Below are 17,569 nucleotides of genomic sequence, written 5' to 3'. Positions count from 1 at the left end.
TTGTCTTAAACTTTGATGTAGAGCGGGTCAGGGACACTTTCATGTCTAGGATGGACTAAAGAAGGCCCGATCGGAGGCGGAGGTGATCCGGACCCATTAGAACCTAACAATAGGCGTATCTCGCAAACTAGAATGAGTTACTCAACGTACCCTATATGAATTTGGGGTAAGAGAAGATACTTTAGCCAATTAACCCAGCTATGCTGGGTTGCCCACACTGAATTTGCGGGATTTCATCATATCGAGTGTCAAAAATCTATTTTATTTCTGTTTTTACTATTTATGGTAAGTTTTAGTTTGATTATAACTCTTCATCCTTTGAGTTTAGGAGTTGTGTCCAACATAAAAAGTGCTTAGAAAAATTAGGAAAATAACGTGGTTAAGCTAAATAGGACACTTACTATAAATAGTAAAATTTATAGTAAGTTACTAATTTTGAGGAGTTTGAGGTTGATTCTTAAACTTCTTCCAGGGTTTGTTATCACTATTTAAAGGGTTGTAAATTTGTTTTTATTATGATCGATAAAATTTCAAATTTATTAGAATTTATTTATATTCTTTCCTCATTTTTTATCGTGGATTTGAGGAATCTCTATGAGGAGTCCCAAGAAGCTCCATGAATTTGGAGTAGTTATCCTTAAGGGCCTGTTTAGGCAAATGGATTACGGTGTATTAAAGGGTATTAGGTGGGATAGGATTGTCAAATCCCACCGACCCTAGCCCCTTGCGTGTTTGGGCGGCGTCGACTGCAAGAACTCGATCGTCCTTCGCTGTATTCGCTGGAGATATGGAGGGATTGCGAAATCCCTCATTGGATTCGATGCCGGCTCTCTCACATCGAGCCCATCCACAGCGATTTCACAGGCCATCGTACGGACAACCGATGGGATTTCTCAATCCCTAGCGCTGGCGGGAGAGAGGGTATGGCAGGAGAGATGATAGGGTAGAGGTTTTTGGCGCGAAATCGCTGTTATATAGATGGATGCATGTTCGTCACCCGAGCTTGCTGGGTAGAGAGTTATTGCAATCGCGCATTGCCGTGGAAGTGGCTGTGAGGTAGGTGTTCCCAAAATCGACGTTTGGATTCTCTTTGATCTTGTAAGAGGGAGGGATTAGGTAGAACGTGCATCCTATAGCTTGATCTCCCATAAATACTCACCAGCCAATAGGGCTTCTGAGATCATTCTCTCAGGGTTTTCTCCCATCTATTCCGTACTTGAATGGTGAGGCCCCAATAGGCGCACGTTGTGGGTGATTAGGTATTGAGGATGAAAATCGTCTATATGGCTCTCTCACGAAAGTGGTTTGTGTATACAATCTTAATCACTTCTTTTCTTGGTTTGCTTGGCAGAGCTGTGGCCAGCGAAATTTCGACGCTGTGGTGTTCTCTTACTTCGCAATCCAGGTTTTTCATAATTTTCATCTTCATTGATTAAAGTATGGTGGTGTATTGATTTTTTCCTTGTCCTGTTTATCTATTTCCTGAGGTTTTCAAATAATGGATGGTACTTAGGCAACCATTTTCATAAAATGGATGGTATTATCCTTTTTCATAATACCATAGAAGACATGCCGTTAGTAATTTCATTCACTTTGGGGCAAATTTCTCTGTGCAAATCTGGGTATATAAATCCCCTTGGGTTTCAATTTGTTTGCATATGCTGAAGAGTTTAACTGTTCAGTTTTATGTCTACGAAAATCGATCAGCCTGTAATTGAAATTTGCATAGTATTTTAGATGGTAACGGTCTTTCTACTTGTAGATCAGCTTCTGTAGTTGGTGTACGTTATTTGTATAAAATGATTTTATATGTTGGGGGTTCACCAATGCCCAGATCTGTTTGGATGTGTTTATATTTATAGGCTGCATAGGGCATTTCAAACTACTTTATTCCTTCTCTCATTTTGCTTGGAAGAAACTATTATTCAGCATTCATCACTGTTTATACATTCTCATAAAAATGACTAGAAATGCTACTAGATCAGCGTGTGTGCATGATTTTTGTGCATGTGTGGACCTAAAATATCATGGTTCACTGAATTATAGGCCTGATTTTTATAAAATGAACAACTACATGTCACTTAATCATAGGCCCCATCAGTTTTCTGATTTTTCGGTGAGAGCATCTGGCTGTGAATGGGATTAATGCCCTTATTACAATTTGATGGTACCCTGCTGCAAGTGCTGCTCCAATGAAAGGGCCCACCCAAAATATCCAATGATCACCCCAAGCATGGCCCTTGTTGAAGATGATTAACTTTCAAGATTCCTGGCTGAGGTTGATGCCAGATCCAGTGATGGGGATTGTAGCCAAGTGCACCAGGAACACTGCAATCCCAATTGGAAGTGGTGCAAGGATAGGCACATGAGAATCTCTGCCATTTCTCTTGGCATCAGTAGCAGAGAAGACAGTGTAAACAAGCACAAAGGTGCCTATAACCTCTGCACATCAACCATCTCCCTTGCATTATCCATGGTTGATGTGCAGAGCAGCCATAAAATTTTTGCATGAGATCTTCTTGAGTTCACACACTTATTTGCCGGAAAAACACCATCTTGAAATTGCTTATCACAAATGAAGATCCTTTGGTAGCAGTAAATAGATACAACGAATGTCAGGACTAGATTATCCTATTGCCGAGGATTTTTGCGACGATTTTGATGGACTGTTGGACAAAACTTGACAGACTTGTTGCAATGAGTCACTAATCTCTTTGCTCCCTCTGTTTTAGCAATTGCATTCATTTCTTTATTAATCTGTCTGTATTGAAGAATTCATGGAAGATGAGAATCAAATCTTTTAACACTATGCTAGCATGTCTTAGAGAAATCTATAGTGAAACCATCAGGGTTGAGGGCTTTGTCCCCATTCATTGAAAACCCAGCCTCTTTAATCTCCTCCCTATTGGAAGCCCTTTCTAAAAAGTTGGCTTTCTCAAACAAGATGGACTAGAAATCAAGGTCTTTGATGATGGGTCTCAAGAAATCTTCCTCAGAATAAGGATTATGGTAGAAATTGACAACTATCTTGTTCACCTCCATCTGGCCCCCAAGATTTGCACTATCTATTTTTTTTTTTGGCCCCCAAGATTTTACAATGAGTGTATGTAAAGCGTGTAATCTAAATAAGGAATGTACCTTGTCATGTCAAGGAAAAACCTTCTACATTTCCCTTCATAGACATTGATTCCCTGTATCCAAACATGGCCTTAAGGTTACTTGGGATTGGGTTCCATTTTTGAAGAAAAAACATGCAAACATCTTAATACTTAGAGAAGAATGATGCAAAATAGCAGTATGATCCAGTTTTCGAGCTGGAACCTGGTGGAAATGTTGCAATAGGACCCAGAATTTCAAGCTAGAACCTGATGGAAATGCAGCAGTAGGATCCAAATTGGAAAAATGGATCCTAGTGGAAACCTTGAAGGCTACGATATTAAACTCCATACCATTGTGACATTATTAAGCTCTGGAAAACCAAGTCTCATAAATATCAGCAATAGTATAACAGTTTTTTTTTTTTTTTTTTTGAATGGTCAAATACACACACACACACACACACACACACACACACACACACACTCTCACATCTATGCACTAGATGGGTTGTAGAACCCATTGATGGCTTATGGTCTAACTGAAGCTATGCCCCTTGATAGAGTGGAATGGAGGAATAGGATTCACGTAGCTGACTTTAGATGATGATGATGAGCTCCAGCATCAATTGTCACCTTGTCAACTATTATACGTATTTCTATCAGAGGCAATAATGGTAAGTCAAGATGGCTTCTTTTGTTGTCGATTGGGCATCAAAAACTCAAATGAAGCTGAAGCTAGAGATTTGTGTAACTGTGTGATTGCCTCTGCCTCATGTTGTCCTTCTTGACTGAGGTGATTGCTAATGGGGATTCTGCTAATGTATTCAAGTGCGCTTTCTTCACCATTGTGGAGATTTTCTGCTAAAAATCTTTATAATAGTTTGTGCATTCTCTGAATGCATGCATGTCTGGGTTTACTTCCAATTAAATACTGTTGTTTTCCTTTTATAGTTTGAAACTCATGCACAGATTTAGACCATTGAAGATAGTTGGATCCATTTAATTTGACCGAAGTTACTTGGACCTGAATATCTGATGGATTAATATCCATAACCTGATTGTCAACTATTTCCTGCATAATAGAATGGATAAATTAATTTGATACAATAAACATGCAACATATGGTGGAAGTCCTCTTGAAAAACTTCAAATAGAAACGAGCTTTCAATGGGCTGCCAGAAACCCCCATTTGAAAATGGGTTGTTGATGAGATGCTGGAAGCACTCGATCAAAAAAAATGGTTTGTTTTTTGTGTTTCTCAGTATGGTTATTCATTAAAAATAAAAATAAAAAATTGGACTACAGGTCTAGCAAGCTCTTTCAAATGATGGCAGTATGATTCTTTTGCTTTTGGTACCAATGAAATGTTAATGCAAAACAGATATAATGACCTTAGGAAGTTGATGAATGCAACATTACATTTTGCTTGTTTTGTTGTTGCTGCTGCTGTTGTTTATTTGAATTTCTTCTTCTTGTTGAAAAGTATTGTTTCTTTATACTTTTGATTTCATGAATATGATAATGAAATGAACACGCAGGACAAAGAAGATTTTCTCGTTTGTTCGTTTGTTCTTTGCTAGACAAACAACAGTGCAGTGTCACCATTTGGTTGAGAAGGCCCTGAATAGATGAGCTTTTATTGAAGATAGTGTTCTGGTTAACAAACACCCGGCCATGTTTGCATGTACAAGTGAATTGAATTGTTATGTTTCCTAATATTTCATAATGACGGAGAAGTCTTCCTGTAATAACCCGGAAAATTTTGTGCCAAGACCCAAGTACTACCTCTATTTTCCTTAGAAGTTATTTGTGGGTTACTTAGCGCTAAACTCGATTGCTTGTGAAATTAGCATCAATCACTTTAAATTTAATCTGCATGACTCAAAACCTGTAGAATCATTAGCGCTAGGTTACTCTGAAATTTGGGATTCATCGCTAAATCCAGTTGCTCTTGGAAATTTTTGGAAGTTCTGGATCGGATCTGGACCACACGTCGAAAGTCCGATAGCGATGATATTCTGGGTCGATTTGTTTGAGTCCGGAGTGAAGAGTGTGAGAACGGTGGGAGATTAAATATGCTTTTATGAAATCTGAGTTGTGTCGCTTGCGCGACGATTTTAAGCAATCCGACCGTTGGATTCTAACCCAATTTCACCCTCGGATCAGGGAAGATGGCCCAGGCAGGTCATAGTGCTTGTGGACCTGATCGAGTTTCGGTTACCGTTGAATTAAGTGTAGTCCGCCACGGCTGATATGAAGATCCGATTGGTACGAAAACTCAGTCTGACCTAGATCCATGGTCAGTGAGCTTAAGTCCGACCGCACGTGGAAAAAGGCCCACTGGAAGTGTTCCGTTGGATCGAGAGAGGCCTGTTTTGGTTATAACCTAAGTATACCTTGGCCCTGGGGTTATTTTCGTCAATGTTAGGCCTATATATAGACCTTAAAACCCTTACTCTCTTTTCCATATGAATTTCCTAACCCTAGCTAAGAAAGAGAGAGGAAAAGAGAGAGAAAGTGAGAGAGAAGTTGGTGAATCATCTTAGATTCTTTCCTGTTGCTCTACATCCTTAAACCACCACTTTTAAATCGTTATTCCGGCGATTCTAAGTTCATCTTTGGGTAAGTTAACCTAACCCTAATCTGTTTTAGAGCTTAGAATGGTTTATGTGTTGTTGTAGCTCATTTCCATTCTTGCCTTAGGTTATCTGGTCGTCGTTGATGAAGACATATCGTCTGAATCAGTTCGGTGCTCTATTTCTGGTTTAAGGTGCGGACTTTAATCGTATAGGTTATGGTTTTCAAGGCTTTCAATGCCAGTGAATGGTTTATTCTTGTTATGGATGAGATTTCACATGCTAAATGCTATGTTTATTTTGCGTTCCTGATATGCATGTGTTATATTGAGATTTGTGTATTCTATGTATATGTAGGAAGTACCGTATACGTATAAAATATGAACATGTGTTTGCCATGATTATTTGTCGTGTATTTATGCAAGATGTATGTGTGTCAACTCCTTAGCAAAAGGAATTGTCCAAATGTGTGTATTCCAACATACATCATGTATGTTGACCTATGTATTCTAAGTGTTTGTAGAAATGTCTGAATGATCTAAGGTGTAATATATTATCCTATTTGCGGGCGTTGAGAAGTGATTCTCAACTCTCCTAATGGTGTGTATGATTTCCTACATGTAAGTCACATTCCTTGTTGTTTAATTTCAAGTATTACTTATGTGAAAATCCATGTTAAGTTGATATTCTTCAAATGCTCACATACTACATGATTTGAATTGCTGTTCCATTACTATTCTAAATTGTTGATATGAATATCTGTTGTAGTGGAATATGTTTGGGACTATGAATAGTCCAGGAAATCGGTAACCAGCCTTGAGATCGTGGCTGAGGTTGCTTTCGCCACGTAGGACGTGATTTGACGAACCCGAGTCGTATTAGAGTAGTCGGCAGTGGTTTAGCCACACGGAGTGTTTGCGCACTCTATGTCGTTCAATCCAACGTGCGCTCGTGCTAGTCGAGTTCGTCAAGTAACCCGATTGTCCGATGTATGTTCATCATGTATGGACGCTATTGTATGAATCTAGGGTACCAAACTTACTGATGAAATCCCGTTAACCGTTGTACTTTGATCCGCTAAGACTCATGAGCCGGACATGGTGGTATGGGACACTGTGGTCGAGCTGTCGGCCTACGCTGGGGTGACGAGCCTCCCCGTAGTGACCAGTGAGCAACCAAACTCGTAAGCCGATTATGGTGGTATGGGACACTATATTTGTGCTGTCGGCCTACATTGATTGGTGACGAGCCCTTTGTAGTGACCTCGAGCATATCTGGATACCGCATTGAGGTGACGAGCCTTATTGTAGTAACGAAGGTATGATAGGCGTGCATTGATTGGTGACGAGCCCTTTGCAACGACTTAAAATCATATGATCGTATGTGATGTCTAGGACTGACGACCCTAGAATGGATCACTATTTGAAAATTGATATGAGGAGGGTACCTTAGCTTTCCAATCCTGCTGTATGAAAAGGACTAATAATAACTTGGTAATCATGTTCATGCACCGCATTGCATGTGCCTGGAAGAGCTGGAGCACTTGAGGTGATGTCATGCATAACGTAAGATGAAGACGCGGAGGATGTACCGGCGAGGGCACGCATCATTTTACATACATCCTTGCACTAACAAGAGTACTTAGGACATGTTTGATTGTTCTGCTTTATCATTACTGCTTGCTTGAATTGATAACATGTTGACCTTCGCTTTATTATTCCATTGAGTTGATCACTTACTCCCACGTTCTGGGACGGTGTTTAAACACCCACCAGACTCTGTCTTAGATGCAGATATTGATGCGACCCCTAAGGCAAGCAGGAGTTCGAGGATGATGAGGCTGCATTTTCTTTCATGCAGTTTTCAGGCGGGTTCTTGTGAGCCATGTCCTGATGCGCGGGAATTCTGGGTTTCTTTTGGGAATAGATATTGTCATTTAGTACTTGTATTTTGTTAGCAACACTTGTAATATGACCTGGTATGTATACGTATTTCAGGAACTTACACATGTACACTTATGTTTCTTTAAGTCTTCCACTTGCGTCTTTCACTTATCCCTGAATTATGTTTGCAGTTTGGCTTAATCTATTCCATGGTTTATGTACTCTTACAGACAACATACATCCATCATTAAATATGTTGCATAAGTGATGTTTTGAAACTCGGGAGCTGAGTTATGCTCGACCCCCGAATTTTAGGGCGTTACACTTCCAACTCTTGTTAGGACCCTTTCAAGTCCTAACTTTAAAATTAATGAATCTATACCTTCCGTTATTTTGACTTTATTTAATAGCTGATTACAACTCAAATCTAAGAGGCATCCAAACACATTACAATTGCACAATGCTGCTTTTTTCTTTTTTCTTTTGGTTCTGCTTTTTTTTTTTCTTTGACAATGGTATTGCCATTTGTTTTATGTGGGTCCAAAGTCGACTTGGCAGAAAACCCATTTCATATTGTCCTCATTGAGAGTTCCAGCTGAGTTTCTTTTGAGTTTTACTGGATTCATCCATTTTTTTTCCATATATTTCCTAGATTACACTCTTATCTCCTATAATATTTAATGATTTATAGTTTACTAATAATTTCTTTTAATCTAAAAATGATATCTAAATCTCTGATTTTTCTTCTCAAGTCTTAAGTTATGCTACTCGACTTGGTGGACATTATTAGTATGCTCTAAATAGATCTGCTCTAAATAGATCCAAGAGACATTCTATAACTCAGATTAGTTAGTTGAATTGTCAGCCTCATTTCACTCCACTGAAGTATTTTTTAGGCGCATTTGGGTGACTCTCAAATTGTATTTGCAATTAGTTCCAAATTCTGATTTCCTTGGCTTTCAAATAGGGGTTCTAGGCTTGAAATTTCTAGTTGGGTTTGGAAAAAATGATACCTGATCACATACTAGGTTGTTGATAAGGTACATCAACTTTATTTTCTACTTTAGGAGATGGATAGCGACGATGAAGATGAAGTAGCTGAGACCATAGTGGTGCAAGCTGTGGCCGCATGCGTAGCTGCTGTTGGTGAATATTGTTGTCGTTAAGAGAATCGGCGCGTCAAGGGGATGACGAGCGGGCAAGGTTTATAAACTTAATCGTGCGTGCAAGTGACAATGATTGTTTTACGCAGTTGAGGATGAGACAACAATGTTTCTTCTCATTATGTAACGTACTGCGCGACAGAACGTACTTATGCGATACTCGACACGTTAGTCTTAAGGAGCAAGTAGTGATCTTCCTCCATACCATAGGAGATAACGTGCGTAATCATGTGATAGGACACAGATTCATACGTTCAGGCGAAACGGTAAGTCATCACTTTCATCATGTCCTTAATGTGATAGTGCCCTTGTACCCTGATTTTGTGAAGCAGGTGGGTACTGAGACCCCCTCGAAGATTTAATCGAATCCTTACTGGCAAACATATTTTTAGGTAACATTCTCGTCAGGGGATGCCATTTTCTGTTTTGATTTTGTAAGAAGCTAATATTTGTCATATTACTTATATGTGAAATTTGATGTCATCGACGATAGGATTGTGTTGGTGCAATAGACGGGACGCATATTTCCGCTCATGTGGAATAATCCCAACATCCAAGCTTTCACAATCGAAAGGGTATCGTGTCTTAGAATGTACTTGCTACTTGTTCTTTTAACATAACATTCTTATACGTGCTAGCTGGATGGGAGGGTTCTGCTTCGGATGCACGGGTCCTATATAACGCGCTAATCCGAAGTGATGATCCACTAATTGTACCAAACGGTAATTGTTTCTTCAGAAATAACATATAATATTCTTCACCCTAAACATCATTCTCAACACACTAATCCCTATGACCCTAACTTTTACGAAATGTAGGAAAATATTTCGTCGTCGATGTAGGATATGCTCACTCACCTGGGTTTGTGGCGCCTTATCGCGCTGTTTGATACCACTTGCACGAATATCGAACCGGGAGAGCACCCATGAACAAGAAGGAGATGTTCAATTACCGACATGCGGAATTGCGAAATGCAGTTGAACGTTGTTTTGGGGTAATGAAGGCACGATTTCCTATCTTGAAGACAGTTGCGCAATATCAATTTGAAACCTAGGTGAAGATTGTAGTAGCATGCTGTACACTACATAATTTCATTGGTCAAGAAGACGAAACTGGATAAGATTTGGAGGATGCTGGTATAACTGTGGGGGATGCAGAGAGCAATCCTACACCAAATGAGGTATCAACAATGGATGAGCGCCAGTGGCTAGTGCATGCGACACAACAAGAGAAATCTGCATGGATCAATGTTCGAGATCAGATTGCAGAGTGAATGTGGATCGACGTGCAAACAAATAGTAGGACTACATAGGGTCCTTTTATTTTAAAGATACATTAACTGATGTGATTGGCAAACACACACACACACATATATGTGAGAGAAGACAATCGATATGAAGTCTGTCATTTTTTGAAATACATATTTGCTCGATACGATTAATTGCTCTTTCAGTAATACATAGTTGCTGGTATAATATTGAACTTCATTATTGTGTAAGTTGGTTTTTAATTGTTTGTTAATCCATGTAATAGGTGACATGTCTGACTATTCTGTAAGAGATACACAAACTCCGACGCAGTCCCCAATAAGAACTCCAGTTCTACCAACAAGACGCTCTCCACATGAGAAGACTGTTAAATCGCTTGCTGAGCCGCTATCATGCACGGCAAAAATCAAATAGACCCGGGCCATGTATCAAATATTATTCGATGCTTTGCTTGAACAAATATCTCTAGGCCGAAAAGCAGATAACGGTTTTAAGAAGGAGGTATATAATGAGGCCGCTGTGGAGGTGTCGAGGAAGACGCAAATTACGGTGAACTGGAAAAACATTAAAAACTGAATGTGGTATCACAAGCGTGAGTACAACGATCTAAAGGACATGCTGGTCGTAAGTGGTTTTGGTTGGGACAGTAAGCGTATGGTAGTAACCGCACCCGACGAGGTCTGGGATGAGTACCTAAAGGTAATCATTATGTACAACCTCTTATATTGCAAATCAGGATTGTATCAAATATGTTTACTAAACTAATATCTTTCTTGATTATAGTCGCATCCAAGAGTAGAAAGGTTACGTGGAAAGTGGATTGAGCGAATGGACGATTTGGCGGCGATTGTTAGTTCGGACCATGCAATAGGTCGCTACGCTCAGGGAAGCAGAAACATGGCTGCGTCTTCCTCTCATATCCAAAGAGATTTGAATGACGCTTGGATTGAGCTGGATGACGAGACAGATGTACCTATCGATCTTTCTGAGGATCATCTCAGATATTTACCCAGGAATTATGACTTTTTAAATGATTCTCATCGGGCAACTGAAAATCGTTCATTCCGTAGCACTCCCAACCGAGCGACTGACTCTGAGAGTAGTCGTGGTGGGAGTGCGTCTACGAAATGGATGCGTGCTGCTCGTCCTTGTGACGTCCTTGGCAATTCCCTCGATGGTGTGGTAGAGGCAATGCGAAACTTTGGACTTGGGAAAGAGATGAACCGCACTAGTAAAGTGCTAGATGTCCTCGAAGAGGTTTAGGGACTGTCCAACATAGAGTTTATAGAGGTTGGTCAGATGCTGACTCGGGATAAGCAGCTAGCATCCTTTTTCGTAAGTCTTCGCCTGGAGCGGAGGGCCGAGTGGTTGAAAAAAACTGTCTGATATGAATGGAGGGCTTGGTGGGGGGTCTTCTTGATGGATTAAAATACAGTTATTACGCATCGAAACAGGAATTTCTATTTGGTGGTTTTGTAATAACTATATACTGATTTGTGGGGGAATATATATATATTTTGGATGTATGCTTATCTGTGTGAAATGTTGGTTGGATACTTAGCCATTATACCATTCTGCTTGCGTTTACATATTTATAATGTTGCTTAAATGCCATTTTATCAATCTATCATCTTTACATGCTCTCATTCTATGAATATTATAACATGCATTTTCTCCTATCCTCGTCATATTTATGTGAATGCAGATGGGTAACAGTAAATACTATTTTGTAATCAATGGACGATGATCGGGGAGATATATGTCCTGAGATGAGGCACGACTACATGTGAAGGGATTTAGCGGTGTCAGACATCGATCATTCAAAACATTCCAAGATGTGACCGCATGGTGGAATGCAAACTATGCAAGTTAAAGTAGTGGATTAATTAACAAGCGATGTGGTGAGGTACATTCACCTATAGATGCTCGGAATTCTATCCAAGAAATTACGAGATCCATGGTGTGCAAGAGTACACAAACAGATGATGCCACCCTGAAAGTCGAGGAAGTGGTGGCAGCATTAGTAGTTGTAATCTTGGTTTTATTCTTCATATTATATATAATAATTAAGCTGTAATTATGGATGATGTTGCACCACTTGTTGTTTAAATTTTGGTAGACAGTAGATAACTTATCCTCGAACACTTTGATATGGCATGTATAGCTGCATCTTAACTTAAAATCTCATTATATGTAGATTTGAATGTAAATTGTGATAGAATTGCATGCATTCATCATTTCTTTTATCCATATTTCCCTTAATCTCCATTAGTATGAAGTTCGTTACAAATGAAGTCTAGCCTCTTGAACCCAGTTGAACCAAGGGCCAGGTATGACTACTTGAAACTCGGATTGGATTACTGTATCATTTCCTAATTAAGTAACGTGTTTTTGTGTGGAGGCGATAGATGTTTGCTTGGAGGGTAACGACCACATCAATTTTGACACAGGTGAATTTGACAGTGAGTAGTAATGCCCGTTGCATATAGGCAATCGTCTCCTTTTATGTAGTCATAACGTACTTACATCAGTCGGACATGAACAAGTAAATCTCAGCATTTTGGTAGAAGTAAGTGAAAGTACATTTGACTGAGAGTATGGTGTTCTCTTCCTTACATTATCAATATGGACAGGCACTGAGTCTGCACATTGGCATCATGAGTTTTTGTTTAGTACCTATTTATATTACATTCATTTTTGTATTAAATTCTTTATAGGTTCACCTGAGAGTTTAGGCGGGAATCATTATCCATGCCTACAGTATGCAATGGTTTAGAAGACAATCCAGTTGCCACTTAGACTGCCCCTCCTTACTATGATGTTAGACATGTGAATTTGTTGTTGTTTTGGTGTTGAGGAACGGGTTTCATATGGATGTTCCCGGTTCTATCCTTTTTTTTAAATGTTTATATTTTATTTTGTTTCTGCCTTTTATTTATTTATTTATTTATTTTGTTCGCCGTTTGCATGCATCGTAGACCATTCCATTTCTGTTTTATTTTGAAGCGTACATTCTGTGCGTAGGTCTGTTTGATTATCATACGTAGTTGACAGATTTCATATGAAAGATGTTTTCATACAACGGTTTAGTTTCCTAATAATGTGTTGATTGTATGTAGAATCTAAGCCGTTAAATTGGTAGAATAGCCCATTGAAATCACCTGGTGAAGAAGTTGAAACAATATATTCATTAGAGGGGCCACATCGATTACCCAAAGGTTTCGATAGTGTAGATAACGTGATCAATTGACCATCCAGTTTTCTCATTTATTTTGGGGAGCATTTGATACTCGAGACTTTTTTCATTGTACAATGCCCGGGCACTAATGTTTTGGTTTTCGGTTTGTATGAGAGGGCCTCTGGTTCAGTGATCTAAAGCGTTTAAACTATGGGGTCCACCATGAATAGATTATGCACCAAAGATTTGAGCCATAAAATTTATGGATCCACCATGATATCCACCATTTTGGATCCGTGATATCCACCGTCCTAGACTTTTTATCATGTAGTGCATGGGCCACCCAAAGTGTAGCCCGTGATATCCACCGTTCTGGAACCATTGAACAGTGGCTCTATTTGTACAAAACTGAAATTTGAAGAATAGTGTACAATCTCCCAAACATCATTCTAGTGGGTATAACGGTTTCTGGAAGCAATTCCTAAGTTTTCCAAACAGCATGGGTGTTGTGGGATGGTTGCAATACCACAACACCCAAACAGAACCGTAGCTGGTCATGGGATTGGCGTCTACACCCAAACCATCCGACCATCCACTGACAACATTAAATGCATCTGACAAGCTAATTCTATACACCTCAATACACCGTAATCCATTTGCCCATACAGGCCCTAAGGAAGTTGGGAATCGACCTCAACATGTCCTTCCCTGCGTCAAACAGCCACTAGCAGCCCCAAGTCATAAGGGTTAGGTTGTCCAGTTCAGATATTTATAAAAATAATTTTATTTTATTTTTATTTTTATTTAAAAAAAAAGAGGAAAAAAAGACCTATCATATCAACGACATCAATGAGTCCACCATGAATCCTATCTTTACGTCAGAGGATCCTAACCATCCAAACTCGTCCATCAAATGGGCTGTTGAAAAAGAGAAAGGTTAACAGTCCAAATTTAACCAAAGAAGGCCACTGACAGGATGGTTGGTCATGTTCATCTGATCATTCTAACTTTTCGGGTTATGCTCTTGATGGACCGTGCCCAGAAATCTCCCAGAGTAGAAGATCATAGACATCTAATCATGCACGTCTTATAATTGAATGTTGACCATCATTGTATTTCCTATACTGAGACTCCTAAGTACAGGCCACATACCGTTATTCACCTCCATGATCGATGTTCTGGATCGCCAAAACATGAATTTCAGTTATGAACTCATCGTGGTATTATCCATATTTTTATGCCAATGATCATAAAATTTCCTCACTTGTCATTGCCCTTAAGACAAGGAACTCTCCAATCCAACAAACAAATTTCACCAATAATCCCCACAAGAACACGATCCGTCCACAAAATGGTGGAACCGATTGCGATCCCTCACGACAATCTTACGGCCGGTTATCTTCGAAATCAGTTTGGTTACAGTGTGGCAATCCGGACACACCCGGAGGTTCTTCACAATCCTAATTGCGGTCCCTGGTTGAGTACTGATCAGCCCAAAAGCAATGGCCAGCTTCTCACTGTGAACTCCGAGCGCTCTCTCTTTCTCCGACTCTTCAATGTCATGCAAAACAATCTCTGTCTGTGGGAGATACCCGTGGGCCTTGATCAGCCCAATCAATTCGTCCAACATCAAATAAATCTCCTTGCTCCTTGGGTGTCTCAGATCTCCTGCAAAGAATTCATGTATCTTGTTATTCACTTCAATGGAGCTACACCCTGGCTCCTTCTGGACCCCACTGTCCTTCATCATGGTCCGCACCCGCCCCACTGCATCCCACTTGCCGGCCATTGCATAGATATTGGAGAGAAGAATGTAAGTTCCCGAGTTGGCGAGACCCTTATCAAGGAGAAATTCAGCTATAGTCTCCCCTAGATTCATGTTTTTGTGGAGCTTGCAAGCACCTAACAGTGACCCCCACAGCACCAGGTCTGGCTCAATGGGCATGCTCTTCACAAGCTCATATGCCTCTTCCAACAACCCGGCCCGCCCAAGTAGATCCACCATGCACCCATAATGCTCTATCTTGGGTTCAATCCCATACTCATCCTTCATCGATCTGAAGAACTGACGCCCCTCTTCCACTAAACCTGCATGACTACAAGCATTCAACACACCAATGAAGGTTATATCGGTGGGCCGCAGCCCCAGGCAGCACAACTGAGAGAATTGTTCTAAAGCCTCTTGGCTATGCCCATGCATCGCATATCCAACAATCATTGAATTCCAAGCGACAATGTCCTTGTTAACAATCTTATCAAACACCGAACAAGCATCATCTAAACTCCCACACTTGCAATACATGTCAATCAGCGCCGTGCCCACTTGCACATTGAATTGAATACCGTTAATCTCCATGTAGGAATGCACCCATTTCCCCAATTCCAAAGCGCCAAGCTGGGCACAAGCAGAGAGCACTGACAGCATGGTGACTTCGTTTGGCCTTGTTTTAGCTGCCAGCATTTGCCTGAAAAGATCCAACGACTCACCGGGCCATCCGTGCTGAGCATACCCATCAATCATGACATTCCAACACACGACATCCCTTACACCCATCGTATCAAACAGCTGACGGGCATGAACAATGCGCCCATATTTCACATGGCAAGTCATCATAGCAGTCGAAGAGACCAAGTTCTTCACAGGCATTGTGTCGAACAAATGTTGGGCGGAATCAACATCCCCATTTCGGGCATAAATATCCAAGAGGGCAGTCCGGACATATGGATCGGAATCAAGGCAGAATTTCAGGGCTTGCGAATGGAGGGCACGGGATTGTGTGAGGGAGCAGGATTTTAAGACGGAGGAGAAGGTGAAAGCGTTGGGTTGGACGGTGCCATCAGTCAGCATCTGGAAGTAGAGGAGGAGTGCATGGGAGTGGAGGCCCGCAGTGGAATGGGCGTGGATGATGGCAGTCCATGAGAAGATGGTGGGCTCTGGTGTGTGATCGAACAGGGAGCGGGCATATTCGAGGTGGCCGAGGGAGGAGTAGGCACGCTGGAGCTTGAAGGCGAGGACTGGGTGGTGGTGTAAGTTGTTGCGGAGGAGGGCGGCGTGGGCCTGGAGTGTATGATCGACGGATCGGATTCGGTCGATGAGAAAGGTGGCCCGATCAACGGTTAGAAGATGGTGATGAGTGGTGGGGATGGGAGGATGTGGAGGAAGGAAAGGGGTGGGGAAAGGAGAGGCGCTTGTGGAGGACATGGATCGGATGTGTATGGTTAGACGTTTTTTTGAAGTTTTGGCGCCAGGAAAGAGAGGTTAGCCGTTATACGGAGCTAGGTGATCTCTCAGCAGTACACGTGGCACAGATAAAGGATGATCGGAACCATTAATCTAGTGGGCCACCACATGGATGAACCATAACACCGGAAAAATGATAGTTAGATCAGACTTGTTATCTCCTGGACGGACGCGGTTTGGCTAGTGACCCTAACTAATGGTCGGTGCTCTGTGGGCCCCACCATGATGTATGTGTTTCATCAATTCCGTTCATACATTTTAACAGATCATTTTAGCGCTTTATTACAAAAATTAGAGGGATATAAATCTCAGGTGTAACACACCACACGAAAACAATAGCGATTGGATATCCACCATTTGAATCCTCCTAAGGCCCATTTTACTGTTTATTTGACATCAAATCTGTTGATTAGATCATACAGACCCAGATGAAGGGGAAAAACAAAGATCAGCTTGATCCAAAACTTTTATGGCCAATGTTCATTCAGCATTGTTTCCTGTAATGTGGTCTAATTGAGATTGGGATATACCTCATTTCTGGTCTCATACCATAAAATGACCTATAAAAATAGATGGACGGAATGGATGAAACACATACATCATGGTGGGACCCACATAGCACTGACCAACAGCCATTGGATGGTGGCAGGGGGAGTAGCCAATCCGTTTCCCTACGGTGGGTCCTCGGAGGGTTTTTTTTTTTTTTTTTTTAAATTTATTTATTGACATTCAATTACTACTTTTTTACCGTGGTCAGATCACCCTAATTTTTGGGATTAAGCCCGGCAATGATCTGTAAAAATGGATGGACGGAATGTATAAAACACATACATCATGGTGGGACCCAGAGAGCACCGACCACTAATTAAACACCTAGCTACTAGCAGCGTCACTGGCCAAACCACGTCCCTCCTGGACTGTCTATTTGTGGACCTCTAGATTTAAATATTCGGATGGGATCGTCTCCGCCGATGAGAGATCTGGACCATGGTTCATCTACGGTCTGTATTGCTGAATCATGCAATGGAAACTACAAAATCGAGTAACCCACACATAACCTTCGGTCTGGATCAGCCAAGATAGGATCACCGGATCAAATTGAAATTTTGAGAGACAGTAAAGGTTAAGCTAACTTATCAATGCTGGACCATTTATAGGATAA

General features: G+C 40.8%; 1 protein-coding gene across 1 annotated transcript; it reads right to left on the bottom strand.

The window, feature by feature from the left end:
• Positions 1-14,092: 14,092 nt before the first annotated feature.
• On the bottom strand, positions 14,093-16,519 carry LOC131229469 (pentatricopeptide repeat-containing protein ELI1, chloroplastic). Its single transcript, XM_058225430.1, has one exon. The coding sequence runs from the start codon at positions 16,366-16,368 to the stop codon at positions 14,479-14,481; it is 1,890 nt and encodes a 629-aa protein (XP_058081413.1). The 5' UTR covers positions 16,369-16,519; the 3' UTR covers positions 14,093-14,478.
• Positions 16,520-17,569: the final 1,050 nt, after the last annotated feature.

The sequence above is a fragment of the Magnolia sinica genome, chromosome 16 (genome assembly GCF_029962835.1).
Source record: "Magnolia sinica isolate HGM2019 chromosome 16, MsV1, whole genome shotgun sequence".
Lineage (NCBI taxonomy): Eukaryota > Viridiplantae > Streptophyta > Magnoliopsida > Magnoliales > Magnoliaceae > Magnolia > Magnolia sinica.
This window is presented reverse-complemented; position numbering and strand designations above follow the sequence as displayed.